Genomic DNA, 22,399 nt, shown 5'->3' on the forward strand with positions numbered 1-22,399 from the left:
CAAAGTTGGATGTACAATCATAGAGATCAAGCGACCGGTGAGGTGACGAGAGAGTATTATGACGGACTGCGCAGTTTCATGTATCAAGCGACAAACGAACCATTTGCTCGTGAGAACGGTACAATATTCTGTCCATGTCGTGAGTGTCTCAATGAGAAATATTTGGAATTTAATGTAGTCAAGAAGCATCTTTATAATAGAGGATTTATGCCAAACTACTATGTCTGGGTACGTCATGGAAAGGGTTGTAGAGATAGCGCATGAACTAGTAAAACAAATTATGGTGTCGAGCAACCTAGTAATTTTAATAATGATGCGAATTATGGTCAGCATGTACCTGATCAATTTGGTTATGGGCATAATGAAGAAAATAGATTTCATGATATGGTTACAAATGCATCAATAGCAATTTGCGAGGGACTTACGACTATGCCTCACAATTCACTCGCCGAAAACCCTAATCGAGTATTCCTTGCAAATTGGTCACAATTTGCGAAGGATTTACGACAACGCCTCGCAAATCCCTCGCAGAAGAAGCCTCAATATCCTAATTGAGTAACCCTAATTTTGCGAGGAATTTGCGAGGGTCGTTGCAATTCCCTCGCAGAAGAAGCCGCGAAACCCTAATTGAGTAACCCAAATGCCACAGGAACTACAGCTGCTGGAATCGCACCACCTGTTGCTGTTGAAGCTGAAACAGTTAGAGCTGAGGAGGCAGTTGAGACTGCGGCAAACAACACTGGATCCTCTCCATCTCTTGCTTTCTAAAAAACTTGCAACACTCTGTTATTATTTCTCTCATCTAAACCCTAAAACTTGCAACACTCTTTTGTATAATTATTTTGTTTGCTTCATAATTTTATTTGAACACCAAAGTTTCAGTGTTAATAATATGAGTTTAGGCTATCAACTAAGTTCCTAATTCAGTGCTAATACCAAAAATTAAGATTAGATTAACTTAAGAAAACAATTAAAAAGATAATTAAGCTAAACAGAACAGTAATCATGTTTACCTAATAATCAAGGATGTCGCAAAAACCTAGCAAGTCCATCGCAAAAGTTGCGAGGGATTTGCTACTACAAACGCAGGAACTCGCAACTCCTTCGCAGGTTTGCTACAGAATTATTGATTGCAAATCCCTCGCAAAGTTTGCGAGGAATTAGGGAGACAGCTCATTTGCGGTGAATTTGCGACGTTTTATTTCCCTTGCAAATTGCAAGAGGTTAGCGAGACATCTATTTCCTCGCAAATTTTGCGAGAGAATTACGACCGTTTCTCATTTGCGACGAGCGTTTTGCGAGGAAGTGTCGTTCGTCGCAATTTCCTCGCTAATAGCTATTTGCGAGGGATTAGCTACGGTTTTGTCCCTCGCAAATGACTTGTTTTCTTGTTGTTTGACAACTTGCACTATCTGTTTATAATAATCTGAAACAATTATAAATCATCATGTCCTTAGATATATTTCAGGTTTCACAATATACATAAAAATTGCATATTGATACATATTTTATTTTTGTTGAACAATCTGTTTCTACAAAATTTTAGTTTATATAGACTAAACAAGTATAATCAATTTGGAATCAATATGAAATTTTTATGTATATTTTGAAACCTGAAATATATCTAAGGACATGATGATTCTATAATTGTTTGAGATTATTATAAACAGATCGTGCAAGTTGTAAATAAAAATTGAATTCACGTGACTATATAAAAATTGAATCAGTTAAAAAGGGAAGGGAAGTTTGACTGTATGTATAGTTCAATATTTATTTAGTTTAGAAAGAGTGGGAAATGCAAACTTGGTTTTTAGATATTAGCCATACTCACTAAAAATTGGAAAATAACCATAAAAACCCTAGAACAAATGGGGGAATCTATACTATATAAAAGTTGAGGTTATTTGCTTCTATTGGCGTCCACATAAGATTTAGAACGACCAATCGAGAGCTGCCACATCAATAATTAACATATTTAGCATCTAATTAATTAACATTTTTGAAAATAGTAATTACTTTCTATTTTTTTAAAGGAAAATAACAAAGTACTAAATTTAAACTTATAAAAAAGGAAACTAAGTAATTATAATTATGTAATATTAAATCCAAACTTATAGGATTTTACAAAACTAATCCAGAGCAGCCACACCATAAGTTAACATTTTTAAATCTAATTAATTAACATATTAAAATATATTAACCAAAATTCTTTTTAAAAAAACATGATGCAATTTATTCTAATTAATTAAAATTACCAAATTTTAAAATTTATAAACTTCTAAAGACATCCACATAGGATTTTAAACGACCAATCGTAGTTAGCCATGTCATGAATTAACATACTTGGATTATGATAATTTTCTATTTAAAATTTTAGTAAAAGGAAAAACGCCAATAAGAAAAATATTTGAATATATGAAAATATTTCAAAATATAATCTTTTGTTATTATAAACATAATATAAAAATAATCAAATTTTAAAGTTTTAATTTAGTGATTAACATTTTTAGATATCTCACTAATTAAGTTTTCCAATACTTGTGGATTTTAAATCGTATACATGTGAACGTATTAATAACTAAGTGCAAGTGGTGGCGTTGTTGGTCTTGAATTGCACAAATCTTACGAGAAAAGAGGTTGCAGGAGGTTGGTTGGGACAAGTTGTGTGGTATTCTAAAACAAATTATTTTGAATGGTTATTCAGTAATTTTGAAGAATGCAACATCAAATGCTTATATTCAGAAATTGTCGATGGCTTAAAAATCTAAGGAAGTATAGGTGGTGGTAAGAATTGAGGAACATACATGTAGGACCGTGGAAGGAAGTTGTCTTAGGAATATGTTTAGATCAATATAGTAAAAATTGTTTACGTGAAATTGTAAGTGGATGGAGCTATGGTTAGTGACGTAAGTTATTACATGGTTCTTTTAAAAAATTTGGTTGAATATACTTTAGTTGGATGATATCTAACAGGAAAAAAGGTATGGAGACTTGTGTTGAAATTGTGGAAGACGTTGTTCTTCTTGGAGTACAAATTTCAATCTAGAACGAGAATCGGCAAGACGTAAAAAAAGGGATAAAATTTTAACTAATGAGAGTTCTCTTGCATTATGAACAATTAAAGTCATAATCTAGATAACAAAGATAAATGTTTTCCATGTAAAAATTGAAGGAGAAAAAGATAAATGTGTATAGATTTGCGACAAGAAAGAGAGATATAAAGAGACAACCATTTTTTTATGAAGAAGAGGTCATATTGTGACAGTATAAGACAAGTTTAGATTAATAGTTAAGAAAAAAAGGTGAGAAAACAGCTATTACATGAACTCCTTAAAACAACATTTAGTTCATATATTTAGGAGTTTCTGGTATTAATATCTTTAGGTTGAATGGTGGATATACATTCAAACGTTTTTTGTATGTGTATTTTATCTAAGCTTCTTCAATCTGTTTGAAAAGATTTTTCTTCTTAAGTTTTAAATATGACCAGTCTGTAGAGACATCAAACAAACATCCCAACATAGTTGGAATAATCTGAAATTTGGTAGGAGAAGTGGAACTAAGTTCTGGTATGAAGACATCAAATTTTGAGTTCAAAATGTTAAATGAACAACAGTGTTCCGGGTTGTTTAATTTATTTATAGGCTTATAGAACTATGTTGGGTTAAGGTTAGTATGTTTAAATTCATTCTTGTTTTCAACCCATAATAACGGATGTATTACGTAGAAGAAGATGGAGGAGAAGATGAGGAAGAAAATGATGAAGATGACGAAAAAGAGGAAGAAGAAGAATATAATAAAGAAGCGGATGGTGAAAGTAACAAAAATAATGACCATGAATTTGATAATAAAAATAACGAGAAGGAATATAAAGAGTATACAAAGACATGTGTTGACAATGATTTGAATATGAGAAATGAGTTTTTTTTTTTTTGGAAATAGTAATTTAAAAATTTTAAAAACCATCACATTATAATTATACTGAATTTTACTCAGAATGACTCTAATTTTGAAAGAAATAACTATTTTGACTCACGTCCTAGATGGTTTACTACAATGACTCACATTTTAAGTTAAATGACTAATTAACCTTGTTTAGTTGTAATTCCTTGTTTTAATTCAAAATGTTTTTATTTTAATAATAATATTAAAAAACTCTCAATCCCAAATAACAAAAATAAGGAACTCGTATCATTAGGTTCTCCACTCGCCGCATTAGGCTTTGCATGTCTCTTCTTCACCGATTTTTGATCGAAACTCCAGCAAACCTGTAATTGAATTCGCCGTTTTAGAAGGCAGCTTTCCGAGTAGTAATCATCTCTTCTCCGGTGGTGGCGTTGCTGCTTCTTCTCACTCAATCGAGGGATACTTCTTCTCCGGTGGTGACTGCGTTGTGGGTTTCGGATACACAAACGGCTGTGAGGAGTTTGCCTCTTTTCCAGTTTCACCTGCGGAGGTGGACAGCGGTGGGCGTTCATGTCCGACGGTTTAGGGTTCTTCCCATTCATCGTTAATAACTGTTGGGTTCTTTTTTTAATTGGATTCGATATAGGTAAATTCAGAGTCAATCAGATGTGAAATCAGCTTTAGATTCATCCCTTTTCCAATTGAAGATTGTGAAATTGACTCTCGACTAATGAAAATTGGTTTTGGTTTGTTGTATATCTACATGTTCTTCTTCTCCGGCCACACAAACGGCGGCGAATTGGTGTTTCTCTCAATCAGGTCTGACGGTTTCTCTCCTCTGGTGGTGGCAGTTTCTCTTCTCAACATTCGTTATAGGTAAACACATTTAGAATCCGGTTTTTGATTAATTCCCTTTCCGATTGAAGTTTACGAATAGGACTTTCGAGTAAAGAATTTGTTATCAGTTGCAGATCTTTTTTCTAATCGCCGGCGTCACTGGTCATAACTCCGGTAAGAGTATCGAGAATAACTCAATACTTTTAGAAAAATCCTATCGTTTGCATTTCTGTTGCTTTGGAAATCAGAGTGTGATTTATTTGTATTGTTGCAGATCTTTTTTCTCATTTGCATTGGTGGATTTAGAGTTCATTACTCTAGTCTCTAGTAAGTGTTTGAGCCTATATCGTCTGTATTTTGTTTTAAGAAAAACTCCCGCCTATGTATGATTTTTCTTTTGAATTTCTGAGTTGTTTTGACAGATTTATTCAATTTTTAATAGATTGGTGACAGAGTTGTTATGATTTTAGTTTGTCAATCTCATAAGGCACCTAAGATCTTAAGTTATTTGCTTATGCAACCTTGTTTTTTCTGTGATTAGGAATGGCGTCTTCTAGTCATACCCGCAGTTATCCGCTTCGCTTGTATCAAGAAGGAATATCACCGTTGCAAAAAAGGAGTATGGCCCACAGCTGCTATGTTTCTCAAATTGGGAAGATCAAAGATGGATTAGGTGCAGATGTGTGGGATGAGTTGAAGAAAACTTCACTTGGTCTTTTTATAAAGTTTACTGAAAGTGGATTTGTATGGGTTGCCCAGACAGTTCATTTCTTCCTCACGAATCAGTTGCGAGTCGACAACATGCATGAGATGTGGTGTTTGTTGATCGCAGGCCAATAAGATTTTCGCTCTACGAGTTTGAGAACATAACGGGCCTCAATTGCGATATGTTTGACGAGTCTGACACTGGTGAAACTGATTACATAGTTTTCTGGAATTAAATGGGGGTAGCAACGTCTGTTGGTCCATTGTTTACAGAGTTGGAACGTGTATTTGAGATTAGCAAGACATGGAGTTTGGAGAAGAGGATGATGGTTGGTAGATTATGTTTACTATCTGTTGGAGTACATGGGATTCATCACGGTTCTAGAGTCCCGTTGTCGAGTGCTAAAAGAGTGCTTGATCCTGTTGCTTTTGAGAAGTATCCTTGGGGTCGAGTGGCTTTTGACTCTCTATTAAGGTCTGTGAAGATTGTCAAGTGTGACGGAGATTCTTATGTAATTCACGGTTGTGTTCAGGCCTTGCTTGTGTGGATATATGAGAGTGTGCCTGGAATTGGAGAAGCTTGTGGGTTTGGAAAAACAACACTGACGTGTGTTCCGCTACTTGATTGGAGATCTTCTAGAAAACGTTTCAACTTTACCGCTTTCATTGAAAAGGAGAAGGCTGCCCACAGACAGGTATGCAAGGTTTTCTAGATCAAATCTGCTGCTTGTCTTTAAAAAAAACTGAAACTAAACTTGCATAAACGTTTTAGATTAAGCTTGTGATTATATGTATGTAGGTGCGTGTGAGGCATATGATCCCTGTATCCGAAGAAAACATGTACCCTAAATGGAGTGACTCAGCAGAGAATCAGGATATGGCGCTTGACAACTTGCTTAAAGACATCATCCACAACCGTTTACAGCCTCATGCGTTGACACATGTGGCAGCACGACGTAAGAGGAAACAGAATCAGGGATCATCAAATGAGGATGGTGAGAGTAAACTGATGGAGTCAACGCCTGCAGATGATGTTATAGCAGAAGTATCTCATAAGAAGCAAAGAACAGGGAAAGCTCATGTTTTTACCATTTCCGATTTTTTCATATACATAGGTCTATATGTTGACAGTGAATTAACTAACATTGTTATATGCTTCATTATAGGTCAATGAAGAGGAGAAGACAAGCTTGCTGGATATTTGGAATATGTTAGAGAAAATGAATGTCACAGTTAGTGACATTGACAAGAATGCAAGCAGCAGATTGGATGGGTTGCAGAAGAAAGTTACTTGCTTAGAAGCGAGTGTAAAAACAAGGTTTGAAGCTGTGGAGACTGATATGAGAGTTCTTAAAGAGTGTCAGCCCCCTGTAGTATCCAATGAAGCTGCCACATCAAACAACAATGATGAATATGAGGCAAATAGTAACCAACCTGTAAGTAGCTGTCAGTTATTAATTTTACATGTTTTGCATTTTGGATTTGACTTTTGACTCTTTATTAAACCGTATGTGTACTGTGTTTTTTTCAGTCTTGGGTAGTAGAGGAGAAGCCAGGTTCTGTTGATGGGTTGCCTATTCAAAGAGTGGTTAAGAAGGCTGTTAATTCAGTGAAGAACAAGGAAGCTGGTACAAAGGTCCTTACTAAGAAGAAAGTTGCAAAATCTGATAAGAAGAAGATAATTGTCAATGTAGAGAAGGTAGGAAAACCAAAACCTGAAATGAAGAAGACAGTTGTGAAGGTAGAGAAGGTAGATAGTTCAAAACCTGAGAAGAAGAAGTCTGGTGCAGCTCCAACAACAAAGACGTTTGATGATGATGTTGTGGATGTCACTGACAAGGTTAATGCAGACAATCTGAAAATGGCATCAAGTTTTGAAGAAACATTCTCCAATCCTCTAGATCAGATGGCTAATAAGGCAACGGCTGATGCATTGAGAGCACTTCAAGAAGGACTAGATAATCTGGACTGTGTTCCTTGACTCATAATTGAATATTTAATGCATTAAATTCAAATATGGTAATATTTCGGAAACATCTGCCGGCTAATAAAAAAGTCTGTCGTAACGTTTTCAAAAAAAAAAAAAAAAACTCGAATCATACCGGATTTAACATACAATCAAACCGGAAATAATTTAATTGAGGGCTAGCTAATAAATCTCATATAACAAAAAAATTTGAAATTTTAAAAACAAATCTGCCAAAAAAGTCTGTTATTACTAAAAAGGTTATTCTAGTCATAAACAAATCGACCATAATATTGACATGAGTAAATCTGTTATGCTTTTGACACTGAAAAACAAAACTGCCATCACTAAAAACAAATCTGTTATCACTATCTGACTATCTAGTAATTTTATTTTTTAACCAAAATCTGTTGTAAAATACCAGATTTGTTAACAAGTTAATTAAATATGTGATTACAAAAACAACTTTGTCATGACTATATAACATTTTTCCAGGTTAACAAATCTGTTATAACACAAAACATTTTTGGGTAGAAATAGAAAATCTGTTGCCACCATAAAGAAAAATCTGCGGTATGGAAAACAAATCAGTGACAGATTTGGTTTCAACATTCTTAATTTTGAAATTTAAATAAAATCTGTGGAGACTATATGAAACAAATCAGTCACAGTAAAAAAATCTGCGAAAAAATAAAAATCTGGCGTAACATAACACAGTAAAGTTTGTGGTACAAAACAAGTCTGATGTAAAAAATTTGTGGTTGACCAAAAAATCTGTGATCGATAACAAATCCGTCGCAACAAGAGCCACAAATTTACCAAAAACGACGATGACATTTTCGTAAATAAATGTGGTTTTATTGCCATGCTGGAATTAAATAGTAATGGCATTTCTGTAATATTGTTTTTCTGTAAAGGAAAACAGGGATATTTTTGGTTTATTACTCAAATAACCCATTTTTTTAGCATTCCTTTTGGGTCATTATGTATAAAATATGGGTCACTCTAGTAATTTTTCCTTAATTATATAAGATAATATTTAATAACTATCATCAATCAAAAATAATTTTAGCCAAAATATATTAAGTAACCCCACGCGTAGCGTGGATTCAAAACCTAGTAATACAACAAATTAATGATGAAATGAATGTGCACAAGTAAAACCATTTGAAAAATAAATGGTCCCGAGAGAAATTCTACTGAAACGAACATTATATTACAATTCAAAACTTACATCGTTCCAATAGTTAACAAGTACAACGATCCAATCCCCAGAAATAAAAACTATCCACAAGATGTTGTCCAAAGTTTGCTACATTGTTCTAATAACTTACAAAAATAGGTAGCATCCTATGTCCAAAAACAATTACCACAGGACTATAGTGATTCAAACGCATACCAACCACCAGTAATTTCAAAAAAAAGAAATCTAATAATAATATTATCTAAGAAAACACCATCTATGCAATCAGTAGATGGTGACATAGTTCCACGAAAGGGTGCTTACCCTATGGATCATTTGACGGGTTAACATAGATGAGAGCAATGTAGTGTTGAAAAACATTCCTTGCGTACTGCTGTCTAAGTCTGTCGACATGGTCATCACTTAGCAAACCAACAGTCCCGGTATAATGCATCTCCATCAGCTTAATGGATAAAGGACCACAGTCCCCTGATCGCACATCTTGTACCCATCTTTAAGGCATTGCCACATGAAAGGAGCTAAGCCACCATCTTGAGAGGGCAGAGGTTCACACTATTTACGGATTAAATAAGGGACTTGCTCAACAACAGGGGCGATTTAACTTTGAGACCTTCTTGTCATCTATGAGATCAACAATCAGGTCAAGAATCTCAACAAGTCTATTGCCAAGGTGGATTACTACTCCAACCCAATGTCTACCTTCCCATAACAGTGGAAAGTAGACAGTGTGAACATCGATAAACCATGTTTTTCCGGGAGTGGTGACAAATTTTCTTAAATCATCAAACCATCTAAGTTTGTTCTTGCATTTGGCTGCCAGAAGAGAATATTCTTTAGTTAAGATATATGTTTAAAACCGAATGAGTAAATTAGAGATATTTAGACAAAATTTAAGGGATTTATTTTGCGTTGGATTATTGTTAGGTGTTAATAAATTTGTTTGTTAAGGAAATTAAGCAAATGATTTTGTTTGTTTAGGTAAATTGAATGCCTACAAATATTAAGGTATATTTTAACGAAATCTATAATATTGTTTTATTTAGGAGATAACAGATTCTAAAATTTTATAAAGTCAATGATTTGAAGATAATATATGTTAAAATCCCGCACGTACATGCCATCAATAATTTATTTTTAATTTTTAATAGATTTGTTTGTTATGGAAACTATATGTAAAAGGTTAGATTTGAATATGGATTCGAATATATATATGATAGAGGTAATATTTACAGCTATTATAATTGGTAAATGATAGAATATGAATTTAAATATATTGATTGATCTGTAATTTTAGGTTAGTTATAGAAGTACAAATATTTTTTCCGATGAGATTTACGGAATGCAATATTCTTAAGGTTAGTTATAAACACCTTTATATTGCCTTATCTGCAAGAATTTAAGGAATGCAATCTATTCTTATTCAATGTAATGAATTATGTTTAGAAATTTAAGGTGTTTGATTCAATATTAATGGGTTGTTATTTTGTAATATGCACCCCCATTAAGCCCATTAATGTCTTGAATTCTTGCTTTGTTTTGGATCCAAAAACTAGTTCCATTTCAGATTGGATAGTGATCTGCTAGAATTTATTAAATTGGATTAGTTGTTAATTTACTAAATAATCCATGCGAAAATTCATTTAGTTAGTCTTAAACTACCCCTCAAATGTTGTAGTTCACAAAATGATTCCCAATTAGTAGTATAGATGTATAATTGTGAATGGAAAATTAGATTTTAAAAAGTGTAAAAACTAATTTTTGATAATGCAATATTATTATTTATTAATTAAAATTTGATAATTCAGAAAACCTGTCTAAAGTGGCCCATAATTCAAGCCGAAATATATGTTAACATTTACCCAATTTTGAAAGACTCTTAGTTTCTTTATAATTTTTTATTGTATTTTTTTTGACAGATCACTTATTGTTTTTAGAACAATGTTTTCTTATCTTAAAAAAAAAAGAAACCCACCGAATACAATTAAGAATAGTGGTCGATCTCATAAAGAATTGGCTATTTTTGTCTTCAATTAGGATATGTGTTTTGCAAAAACGAATTGTATAAAGAGATAAGCTTATTATTGAATTAGGTTTTTTTTTTTACTGTTTTTAATATGTAGATTCAATTTCAATATGTTGTTCTTCCCCTTTTCGTTTTTTAAATTTGGGATTCCGCATTTCGTAATGCTATCATTCAGTCTCGTACCAAAACAAATCTGCTAAATTTGATGATAGAGATTGAAATTTAGTGTCTTTTGAGCTCGAAATTAGATTTTATATTGGTTTGATGCATATGTGATGATGGTTTCCTTAGCATTGGTCTTTTCGATTAATTGCTTCCTTGTCTCTGAATTCTTTTGGGCTCTTTTTTTCTTATCAGTTTTGAATTAGTGAAGCGTTATGCTCTTGTTGTATAGTCTCTAACAGGTTTTACTCAAAATATGTGTTTTTTTTATCTCTTTTAGATGTTGTAGTTTGAAATTGCCTTGCTATGGGAACAATCGTCTTTATGTTGGCCGCTTATCATCCATAACTCGTACCGACACATTAACGTCTATTTAGCAGATATCGAAAGTAATTTCTTATTCTATATCTCTTTCAGGCATGTCCATTAAGAAACATGAAAAATGTTCCATCTTTTTCTGTTCGAAATTTTGCGTCCCATAATCGTTTTTGTTTGCAAATATTTATTTTGGGTCAGTAATGTGTGATAAGGAAAGTAGATCCAATACTCATATTTCCGTCTATCTCATAAGGAATGCATATATTATCGCTGATTTGTGGCCTTGTTGTTGACATCATGAGTTTTCATCTCGCCAAAACTTACGACTTGTACGACTAATACTATTTGGTTTTAAAAAAAAAACTAAAATAAATACATGATAACAAACCCGTCTGCCCATGGAAAAAAGAAGAACCTCTATCTCGCTCCATCTCTCGAATTCACATAATTGGTAGTGAGAGCAAATCAGCTCAAGGTAGGATTAATCTCGTATTTTTGGATTGAAACCTTAGGGAAAAACAGATTATGGTAGGATTGATCGAATCCTCGTGCTAATGATGATCACACTCTCTCATATCAAGAATTCAAGTATCCCATTGAATCCTCGTGTTAATGATGATCTCACTCTTTGATGTTGTAAGTGATTTTGTTTAATTCTTTCATTCCTTTATAACTTGATTCGCGTTTAACAATGTGTTATTACACCTTTTGATTGAAGTTGAGCCGATTTTGTTGAAGATCACGTATCGTTGCCAGAACACTGATTCTCATAACTATCTCTCTAATTGATTTGAGATTAAACCATGATCTTTGTTAATTCTAGATTTGTAGCCCCTTGATTTCATTCTATCAAATCACTGAAATTTATTTGAGGAATCAAAAGATAAAGTTTATAGAATTAAATCTTTGATTTTCACTTTGGTGTTAATGTTAGGTGGTGATATATATACATGATCAATTAGGGTCTTCTCACTTCAAGCTTGCATCCTTTTCTCTTTCAAAGTGAGTGTATCTCTTGATTTTATTTACGCTCAATGGTTAGTTATTTTTTATAGTCTCCAAGTTGCAATCTATTGTTGTGTGTTACTTTTCGTTTAGATGCTGTTGTTCTTGACTTATGTTCATGTAGTTTTTATAAACTAAAAATTATGGGGGTGTGGCACAAACGTGATTTGGATGTGTGTTGGTAATTGTTAATTATGAATAGAAAGCACCATCCTTGTTCATTGAATGATAATGTAGATTGTTAGGTTTTAACTAGTGATGTATTGTTTATAAATATTTTGATGGCTAGTTTCGATATTACGATGGGAGATTCGCTAGATACACAAGGTGTGAAATCTAAAGGTCCAAATAAAAATTGGTGTGAACCTGAACACAAGATGTTAATGTGGCTCCTTATGAAAGAAATTAATCAGGGTTTACGTGATGTTAGTGGCAAGTTTAACAAATTAACGGTGGAGACAAGTTTTTTACCAGCTATACACAGGCAGCTTGGAACAAACAAAACCTCACCGAGTAAAGGAATAGGATGAAGATCTTGAAGGGTATGTACAAAAGCTTGTTTGATCTTCTTCGTTTCAGTTTTGGGTTAGGGTGGGATCCTACAACGAAGAAATTCACGGCTAGAGATGATGTATGGGATGACTATTTGAAGGTACCAAAAATTATAACATGTAATTAATCAACATAGTAGTACTTATGTATAAAATTAAATTTACTGATTCTTTGAACATGCTCATCTAAACAAAAGTCATATGTGTAATGCGTCATTTGAAGATTTTGAGGATTTAAGAATGATATTTGGATTGAATGTGGCAACTGGACAAAATGTTGTGGGATTAGGCGATTCCATTGTTGTCGATGCTTCTCAAGTTGGAGATGATGATGGGCCACATGATTTAAGTCATGTCCAAATATTAGATGATATGGGGGGATCCCATGACGTTTTCTCATCATTAGAGAAAAGAAGGGCTGAATCGATGCAAGTTCAGGCAAGGGAATGGATGAAATACATACAGTGAAATAGTTTGGTAATCAAATTTTGATATGATTCCAAGAAGATGGGAAAAGGAAGCTGAAGAAAAGGAAGTCGAAGACAAAGCTAATAATGTGTGGGATGCTATCAAAGAAATTTCAGATTTGGATGCAGATTTATGTTACGAGACCATGACATTGGTTGACAGTTTAGGTATGAAATCTGTATTTGTGCACATGTCAACAGAACAACATAAGGGATGGATTATGCGAAGCCTTCGTAAATAAAAAGAATGAAGTTGGATGCGTCAAATATTTGGATGGTTTTCCACGTTGGAGTTATTTTTTTTTGCTTGCAATTCTTTGAACTAGATTATGGTTTTTTACTTTTCGTTTTAGCAAGTGTTCTTTAAGCTTTCTTTGATTTTATTTTCAATTTGAGCTTGTTCGTTAACTAGTTTCTTTTTGGTGTACGAACATATGAATCATCCATATGTATCAGTTTTGAATAAGTAGTTCCTCGTTGTTTAATGTTTTTGTATCATATGAATCAGTTTCTACAATTACCCTGTTCGGCACGTGGTCGCAGCGACCAGTTTCTACAACTCCAAAATAGACGTCGACGGAGTTCAGATTATTAAAAGGAGTCGCTCAAAATTCCAGCGATCCATTTTATGTTACGTGACACTCCCTATCTCTCTCTTGCGACACCTACTTCATATCGTCACCGCCGTTTTGCTTTGTGCTTTGCTTCCGTCACTGCTGTTTTGCTTGGTCTCTGACATAGTCGTAGAGACTAGTTAAAGAACATGGCCAATTATGCACGAACTACTTTTAAAAGATGGGAATAAATCAAAACCAAATACTACTATAAAAGGTAAAACAATCGAAGCATATTGCAACTGATAAATAAAATTTCCCATCTTTTAAATAAAACAATCAAAGCATATTCAACCTCAAAATTTTGACAGAGATGAATGGTAGCAAGAAATTCTGTGTAATTTCCAGAATTAGCACCCAATATTCGACAATTTTCCCAAACATAGAATAGAAGATATACCTATATTTAATTATTCTACCTAAAATAAACAAAATAACATATTTTTATTTTCTGGTTTTGATAACTATAATTGTAGCGGGTAAATATAATTAAGCTTGGTGGGGATTATTTGGAGGATAAACTAGGTCTACATATGTATATAATGTGACCTCTCCCTCATTCTCCATTAGCCGCCGACTTGTTGCTTTCTTAAGCGTGAGGTACATGCGTTTCTATAACTTATTTTATTCTGCCTCAGTTGAAAAAGTTCTGTCTCTATGTATTAGCAGTAGGAACATCCTTTTTTTTTGTTTAAGCAGTAGTAACACATCAATCTGATTCAGTCTTCTTTAATTTGTCATTTCTAATCAAACGATAAAAAGTAAAATGTTGGTTATTTTGTTTGTAAAGAGTTGATCGTGTTTAATTTGTGAGATCGTTAACAAACAAAAGTCGTCTCAAGGACAGTTACTCTGTTGGAGAGTTACTCAAGTCGTCTCAAAGAGAGTATATTAGCAGTACGGACATCCTCTTTTTTTTTTTTTGTTTAAGCAGTAGTAACACATCAATTCTGATCCAGACTTTCAGTTTTGTCTACTTTTCTTGGTGCTAAAACGTTTTATGTAATTATGTTTTCGTATAGGATTTTGATAATTGATCATATTGTTCAACAAAATGAAGAGATGCAAGGTAGAAGAAAAAGAAAGAGAATGAGAAATTTGAGTCAGATGTTGATATTTTGTTACGGGATTTGTCGATCCTTGCGAAAATTTGATATTTTGCTTCACAAATGCCACAACATATTAGAAAACCAACTACTAGACTTGGGCATGAATACATACAAAATGTGTTGGTTGAAGATCGCGATCATTTTCGACATTTGTATCGCATGTATCCAGAAGCATTCCTGAAATTATGCAGTATTTTTCGAGTGACGATTGGTTTAAGAGATACAAGGATAGATTCAGTTTCAGTTGAAGAAATATTTGCCACCTTTTTGTTCATTGTTGGGAAAAATTCGAGGTATATACAGGCTCAAGATAGATTGAAGAGGTCGAGAGTCTCAATACGTACGAGCTTAAATACAATCTTGAAGGTGTTAAATGCACTTGCACCAAGCTATATGGCTAAACCTAGACTTGCAGTGCCCACCAAAATAAAAGACAGCAAACAATTTTATCCTTATTTTAAGGTACGTGGTTATTTTTTGTGTGTTTATTTCTTTTAAGTATAGTAAATTTTAACCATTTGTTTTAATTTTCCTAGGATTGTGTGGGCGCTATTGATGGAACACATATCCCTGCAATGATAACAGGAAAATAAACAGCTAGTTCGTAATCAAAAAGGACAATTATCTCAAAATGTTTTAGCTGCATGCAATTTTGATTTAGAATTTATATACGTTCTAAGTGGATGGGAACGTTCAACTCATGACGCAAAGATATTAGATGATGTCTTAACAAGAAACAAAAACAAATTAAAATTTCCTGAAGGTATATCGTTTAGAATCTAACAAAATATTATTTTTGTTATTAATTTGTATTTTATCCTACTTATATTTGTGTACTTTAAATTACAGAAAACTTTTATTTAGTTGATTGTGGAATCGCCACTCGTCGTAATTTTTTAGCTTCATTTTAACGTACTCGGTATCATCTCCAAAACTTTAGAGGACAAAGTAAAGATCCCAACAATCAAAATGATATGTTCAACCATCGTCATTCTAGCTTGCAAAACGTAATAGAGAGTATTTTTATAATTTTCAAATTAAGATTTTTCATCTTCAAATCTGCACCTCCCTTTCCATATAAGACGCAAGCATAGTTAGTACTTGCATGTGCTGTTTTACGTAATTATCTTCGTAAAGAATATCGTTCGGACGTGTTTCTTCCTGAAGAAGGTGTTCTCGAAGAAAATGACATTAATGAAAGCGGCGATGATGAAAATAATGCGTATGAAGAGGCTCAAGGTATTCAAGAACAACAAAGAGTACTTGCTAATAATTGGAGAGCAACAATAGCAGAAAACATGTGGACATCTGTTATGAATATAGAATCATAATGATATACATTTTATGTTATATTTTTAGATTTTATTTTTTATATTGGCTTGTTGAGATTTGAGACTTGACAGTGTTGATTGTCAACATATCTGACTGAACGTCAACAACAATTCTTGGAGCAAGAAGCTCTTTCGCTTTTTGATTGAATTATGATTTCATATTTTTTGGCTTTATCAAGATTATATGAACGTTTCTATGGGTCTTACATGTGTTTGGGCACATAATATGAGTTATAGTATAAAAATGTTAATAATATGATCATTTTATGATAAAAATAAGATCTAATGAAGCAAAGAATATATAGTCTCAGCCATAATCATTTCCAATGTTTCACTAGTTTATTGTGTGTATTGTGTCTAGGAGTGGACAATCTTCACTTGGTTCTTCCAATTCATCTTGAAAGGTGTGATGTCAGCAAGGTTGGTGATACCAAAATTTGCAGCCATGTTTTCAAAGGAGTATGTAGAGAAGAATATTTATATGAAAGGTTATTGTGTATATACACTTATTACACTATGACTATATTTATATGAAATGAAACGGGTGAGATTATTTTAGGGTTTAGAGAACGAATATCAACAACCGTATATTAGCGAATAAGGATTTTAAAGGTATATGCTCGATTTGATAATATCTCAATATCTAGTTTTCGCTAGATTTCGGAAATAAAATACTTTTTCATTGTATATAATGATATTATGATTTATTTAGTTATCAATATTGAACTGATTTTTTTGTTATGAGAATGTAATGATTAATTCGAATAATTTTCTAGTTCTCGATATTGAATTGATTTGTTTGTTATATATGGAAATCAGGTTAAATGATAACTTACAAAACCTTTTATGTCATTAATCTCCAAAGATCTCACTAAATCTCTTGAAAACTTGACAGGCTGAATCTCCGAAGATCTCATTCAACAACCACAAAGCCATGTTCAACAACCACGAAGCCCGGTTAAACAACATCGAAACCTTATAACATTGAGAAGCAATGGCAATCAGATCATCCAATATTACACTCTAGATCCGCGTGTTTTACCGTATTTAATAAATATAGATCTGACACGACGTTGTGATGTCATTTACGTTATTTTGAAATAGTATAAATGTTTCTAATTAAAAATTTAAAACAAATAGTTGAACCATCATTGGTTCAGGTGCAAGAGCAAATTAGATGAACCGCATGGCAGAACTTGATCTGGTTCTATTTTTATGTGTTTTTTTCCATCTTCATTGGTTCCAACGGTGGCAGCTGCGAAATCCGCTATTGGGTTAGCCATTTTCGTTATAACTTTCCGAGTCGTTTTTATATATATAATACATATAATATTTTTTAGAATATAACTTAAAATCAGTTTAAAAATTACTTCATATAAAATGTTTTGCTATATTATCATCTGTTTATTTTCTTCAAAGAATCACATGTTTACTAACATTTACGAAATATCTCTTAAAGTTTTAAATAATAATATATTTTGGACTCTTAAAGTATTTGTTCATTTAATTCAAAAATACATATTCAAATATGGTAAATTAATAAAGAAAATTCAATTTAAGATATTTAAAAAATTACGTATTTTTAAAATCTTTTATTTAAAATACATGTTAAAGAATATGTGAAACCAATATTACAAATTAATATAATTATTTTAGTATGTGTACTTTATGTAAAACATTTATTTAAAATTAATATATATATTTCATTTGTAACGCTTGATCCGCTTTCACCATTCAACAAATATTTTGACGTGTTCGAACCGCAAATTAAGAAAATAAGTAAATATTTTGTCTTAACTTTTACTAATACCTTTTTCCAAACAAAATAAAAGAGAGTCAAATTGTGAGTGAAAATGTCATAAAGATATTTTTAATATAGTAAAGGTGAGTGAAAGTTTATGTTCAAATTGTGAGAAGTAAGAGTGAAAGTTTGAGCTCACTGATTGAGGTCATTGGCTTAGGGTCAAGATCGTAGATCTGAGGTCATTCATGTCGATGTTGTTTCCATTCAAGAGATCCACTCTTAACATTTTGGTATCTTATAGACAGATAGTATATATATACGAAACATAATAATATACAATTAATTAAAAATTGCAATTAATCAAAAATAACAAAACTAAATAAAATCAACAACCAAACATATACAAATATTAAATAAATTTACCCTACATATATATTTGAAAATTTCAAATATTTAATTTTATATGTTAAGTTTCTTCTATATTTGAAATCATTGATTTTTAAATTATATAAAAAAAACTGAACCTTGAATAAATTAATTTGTATTTATATTATAATATATATTAGATAAATATAAAACATAAATATTCTAACTTTTTTTTTCTTTTTTTTTATATATATAAAACCGTTACAAGATAGTATGACGGTGATCATACAGTTCAATAAAGCGGAAAGAGTAACAAAGCACACAAAAGATTTCAAAGCATGACAACTAGGGAGGAAAAAGAAAACGTTTTGAAACCAAATTCGACTATATGGATTTAACCAAACCCACCTCGTCGACCACGATTTCCTCGACCTCGTCTTCCTCTTCCTCTTCCTCCATGACCAATATTTATTGCCTTGTTCGGAAATTGCAACGGTCTGTCTTGGAGATGTTTTCCTGAAAATGTTGACTTTAGATTCATTATGAGATCCTCATCTGAATCCTCAGACTTGTCAGAATCAACCATGTTTGAATCTTCGCGCAGAACCACATCCGATGCTAAATCCAGCACCGCAAATTTATTTGAACTAGAAGCTTTGCGGAAAGAAGTATTAGTACTAGATTTGACCCCTGCAGTAGAGGTAGTGTTATTTGTAGAGACCTTTGCGGGAGTAGCCATCACTTTCATGGTTGAAGAAAGTATGGCAGTATTTGAATCTGAAATTTGCAAGACCTCCTTCTCAACTAGCTGAGGACCGACAACCACATCTTTACTTGCATCAGTAATTGCTACTGATCCCAAGCCAATGACAGTTTCTTCTTTCGAGTTTGAAGAGGAGAGAAAGTCGGTGATAGTACCTATAACTTGAAGGGGTAAAACCGATGTGTCATCAACAGTTTTGTGAAACCCTTTCAATATCGCTGCACCATTAGAAACAATAGCCGTATCTAATGCCTTGGTTGAAGCATTGACAATGCTATTCTCATTCAAAGGAGTACCATTATTACAAGCTGAAACGACAGTCTTCTCTAAACCTAGACCCAAACACCTAGATTATTTATGTCCCAAGTGACCACATAAGCTACACTTAGAAGGCAGCCACGAGTAAACGACATCAACCATAGTTATTGAGCCACATTCTTCTTTTAAAGCAACCCTTTGAGGAAAGGGTTTATCAAGTTTTACCTCGACCAAGATCTTAGCTTCTCCCATTTGGGTTGGATCCAGCCAAGGTCTGCTAGTTAACATAGTCTCCCCAATCCCCGAAGCAATCCATTTAATCCCTTTAAAAGAGTATAACTGGTTAGGGATGTTCTTGAGCGTAAGCCAAGCAGGAATCATTGTGATCTCCGGAACTTCGAAATTGGCAACGGGTGACCAAGTTGAGACGAACATCAAACAATCATCCACGTGCCACAATGCTCTCTAAAGAATCCAACAGCGAGTTGCCTCATCTGGAATGTGAAAGAGATAAGAAGACTCACTCAGTTTCTTAGTAAATATTCTACAATTTCTTCCCCAAATCTAAATTCATAACAGCATGAACCAATCCTCCAGAAGGAGCAACGCATTGATAGAATTGTCCTACAATAAACTCCTTTTGATTCTCAATCCCTTATGACAAAACATGACTAGGGAGATTTACCAAAGGGGTTCCATGCTCTAAGTAATCCGGCGTAGTAACTCGATGCAAATTACGCTTCGATTGATCCATCTTTGCAGCCCAAGGATAATCCTTTGAAAAAACTTTCAGAGACTCATCCTCAACTGTTCGAGACCTATCAATAACCTTTGAATCCTTACTATGATCAATACCAACAGTAGTCATCCGCTTCTTACCACTAGAGACCACAAGTGAAGGCCATCTCTGCGTAGATGATGTGTCTGTTAGCTTGACCTGCTGCAAGATGATGAGAGGTAGAACTGACGTTGCAAGGAACCTGCCAAGCTCCTTTGAGAGTCGACACCGGAGAGGCAGGGGACTTCTCTGGACAACAGGTTCAATTGTCGGAGTTGCAATCTCAATCAAACTCTTCACTAACGGTGCTAACTGAGACTTGGTAGTAGCTGAATCAATTGAAACCGCCGGAAGAAAATAATCTTGAATAGATCGAGAATTACTCAACCCTATTCTAGCAGCTGAGAGAATCAACGGTGTATTTGGGGGAGGATTAACCGGTGGGGAAGAGCTCTCCTGCGTCCACCTATGTAAATAAGGCCACCTAGGGTCTGGAGGATCGACGACAGCGACGACTCCTCCGGGAATTGCTTCTGCTCCTTTGTCGCGAGATGAACTAGAACTTGAAATCATTGAAAGACTAGGTAATCTCGCCGGAGAATAGCAGAACGAGAAGCAATCGACAAATTCGCGGTGATTACGGCTTCGCCGGAGAGTAGCAGAGCCGAGAACTTTTTTCTTTGATACCAAAAAGAAAAATAAATATTCTAACTTGAAATTGATGTTATATTCATAGTTAGATAGAAAATATAAAAATAAAATTTTTTTTGTTAAATTATAAGAAAAAATGATAATTGATTAGTGGTACATATATATTAAAATGACAAGGATTGTATAAACTTTAGGTCACATAATTAATATTCTATATTCTAATGATTTATATTATTTTTTTAGTCATTACGTATATATATACTCTATATTTACCAAAATATTATAATGTTAATGTAGCTCAATGGTTGAGTGTCTCTTATGAGCCCAAAGGTCAGCTATTTGATTCCCCTTGATCGAAAATTTTTCTTCTTATTTTCTAATGTCCAGAACGACATCGTTTTTATTTCACGGAGATTATAATGGAAAGTTTCAGCCCCGATCGTTTGGTTGATGGAAACATAACGACATGCCTTGAATGGCCAAGTCAACAAAACTTGATCATTTTTTTCAAAAGTCAAACTAAAAGTTAGGATTTAAATGTCTTCTCTAAAGTTTATGCTTTTTTATCTCAAATTTGAAAGTTCGCGATTTTTGACATTTTTACTATTTATAATTGTCTACATTAGTATCAGGCCCGGTTATTGGGTTGTGCAACTAGGACAGATGAACATGATTCAATATAATTTTGACATTTTTTCAGTATTTAGGCCCGTTTGTATTAAAAAAATTTAGAAAAAGCTCAAAAAATTTGAATTCTGTTTATATACATCATTTTTTTTTCAAACTATTGAGATCTGGACCCAATAATAAACTAAGCCGGGCCTGATTGGGATAGCGTGTATTATGGGTTTGTTTCTTTCCAAATGAGCTATGTAGATCTTAGTGAGTCATAGTCCGTTCTAAGAAGAAATCTATGCAATAAGAACATGACATTCTTTTTAAAGTTTATCCGCACAATCTTCCTCCTTTTTTAAAGTTTATTTCACATCCAAAACACTAATCATTTATAATTTCTACTAAAAACATAATTTTTTGGATGTACATACGGTGAACGATGGAGTTGGGATGGTAGGATTGTACGAAATGTAATTATGACAAGTGGAATTAGGGTGAATTCTATCTTTTAAGATTTGTTTCACACAAATTAAGAAAATAAGTAAATATAACAAATCTTGACTAAAGGTTTGGACTAAAGGTCTATGTTTGACATTTGAAAATGGACTAAAGGTCTCTATTTTACATTTGAGAAAGAAAACAAAAACAAAATTGGGTACCCAAGGGTAGTCTTGGATCTCATCGGGTTTTTTCAAGATCCAAAACCCATTCGGGTTTATTGGATTCATGTTTTTGGTTGACATGCTCAATTTGGGCTTGGGTCGGGCTGGGTTTTTTTCCCACAACAACATCCCTACTAAATATTATTTCTTCCCTTTTCAATGAAGATCCTTACATTATGAATACAATACAACGTTCTCTATACAAATTCTTTATATATTTTTCATATTTTCTTATACTTTAACAATGCGTATTTGTCTTGTACTTTTGTCTTTGAGAGTTTTAACCCACAAATAATATAAATACTTGAGTGTGTAAATCCGACATCAACTGAGACATGAGTTCCATCAAGTGCTCCAACACAAA

At 33.3% G+C, this 22,399-nt stretch overlaps 3 protein-coding genes, 1 long non-coding RNA gene and 1 pseudogene across 5 annotated transcripts; 4 read left to right on the top strand and 1 right to left on the bottom strand.

Moving 5' to 3' along the window:
* Positions 1-1,026: 1,026 nt before the first annotated feature.
* Positions 1,027-1,379, top strand: AT5G28790 (annotated as a pseudogene; the record flags this gene model as incomplete). Its single annotated transcript has 2 exons — positions 1,027-1,110; positions 1,158-1,379.
* Positions 1,380-4,209: 2,830 nt separating this feature from the next.
* On the top strand, positions 4,210-7,500 carry AT5G28810 (Ulp1 protease family protein). The gene is made up of 7 exons (NM_001344084.1): positions 4,210-4,552; positions 4,726-4,782; positions 4,859-4,917; positions 5,018-5,070; positions 5,285-6,143; positions 6,248-6,884; positions 6,980-7,500. Exons 5-6 carry the CDS (start codon positions 5,685-5,687, stop codon positions 6,620-6,622), a joined length of 834 nt encoding a protein of 277 aa, NP_001318670.1. The 5' UTR covers positions 4,210-4,552; positions 4,726-4,782; positions 4,859-4,917; positions 5,018-5,070; positions 5,285-5,684; the 3' UTR covers positions 6,623-6,884; positions 6,980-7,500.
* A 4,581-nt stretch (positions 7,501-12,081) lies between these two features.
* AT5G04855 lies at positions 12,082-12,352 on the top strand. Its single transcript, NR_142791.1, has one exon. It is a non-coding gene; the product is annotated as an other RNA (long non-coding RNA).
* Positions 12,353-12,652: 300 nt separating this feature from the next.
* Positions 12,653-13,386, top strand: AT5G28820 (Myb/SANT-like DNA-binding domain protein; the record flags this gene model as incomplete). The annotated part of the gene is made up of 3 exons (NM_147945.1): positions 12,653-12,778; positions 12,909-13,109; positions 13,195-13,386. 3 exons carry the CDS (start codon positions 12,653-12,655, stop codon positions 13,384-13,386), a joined length of 519 nt encoding a protein of 172 aa, NP_680250.1.
* Positions 13,387-18,702: 5,316 nt separating this feature from the next.
* Positions 18,703-20,680, bottom strand: AT5G28823 (uncharacterized protein; the record flags this gene model as incomplete). Its single annotated transcript, NM_147946.1, has 3 exons — positions 18,703-19,403; positions 19,455-19,794; positions 20,015-20,680. The coding sequence occupies 3 exons, from the start codon at positions 20,678-20,680 to the stop codon at positions 18,703-18,705; spliced, it is 1,707 nt and encodes a 568-aa protein (NP_680251.1).
* Positions 20,681-22,399: the final 1,719 nt, after the last annotated feature.

Source organism: Arabidopsis thaliana, chromosome 5 (genome assembly GCF_000001735.4).
Source record: "Arabidopsis thaliana chromosome 5, partial sequence".
NCBI classification, from domain to species: Eukaryota; Viridiplantae; Streptophyta; class Magnoliopsida; order Brassicales; family Brassicaceae; genus Arabidopsis; species Arabidopsis thaliana.

Coding starts and splice junctions, on each gene's coding strand:
- AT5G28810 (NM_001344084.1), top strand. CDS start 5,685: ATGGGGGTAGCAACGTCTGTTGGTCCATTGTTTACAGAGTTGGAACGT. Junction 6,144..6,247: donor AGAAGGCTGCCCACAGACAG/GTATGCAAGGTT, acceptor ATATGTATGTAG/GTGCGTGTGAGGCATATGAT.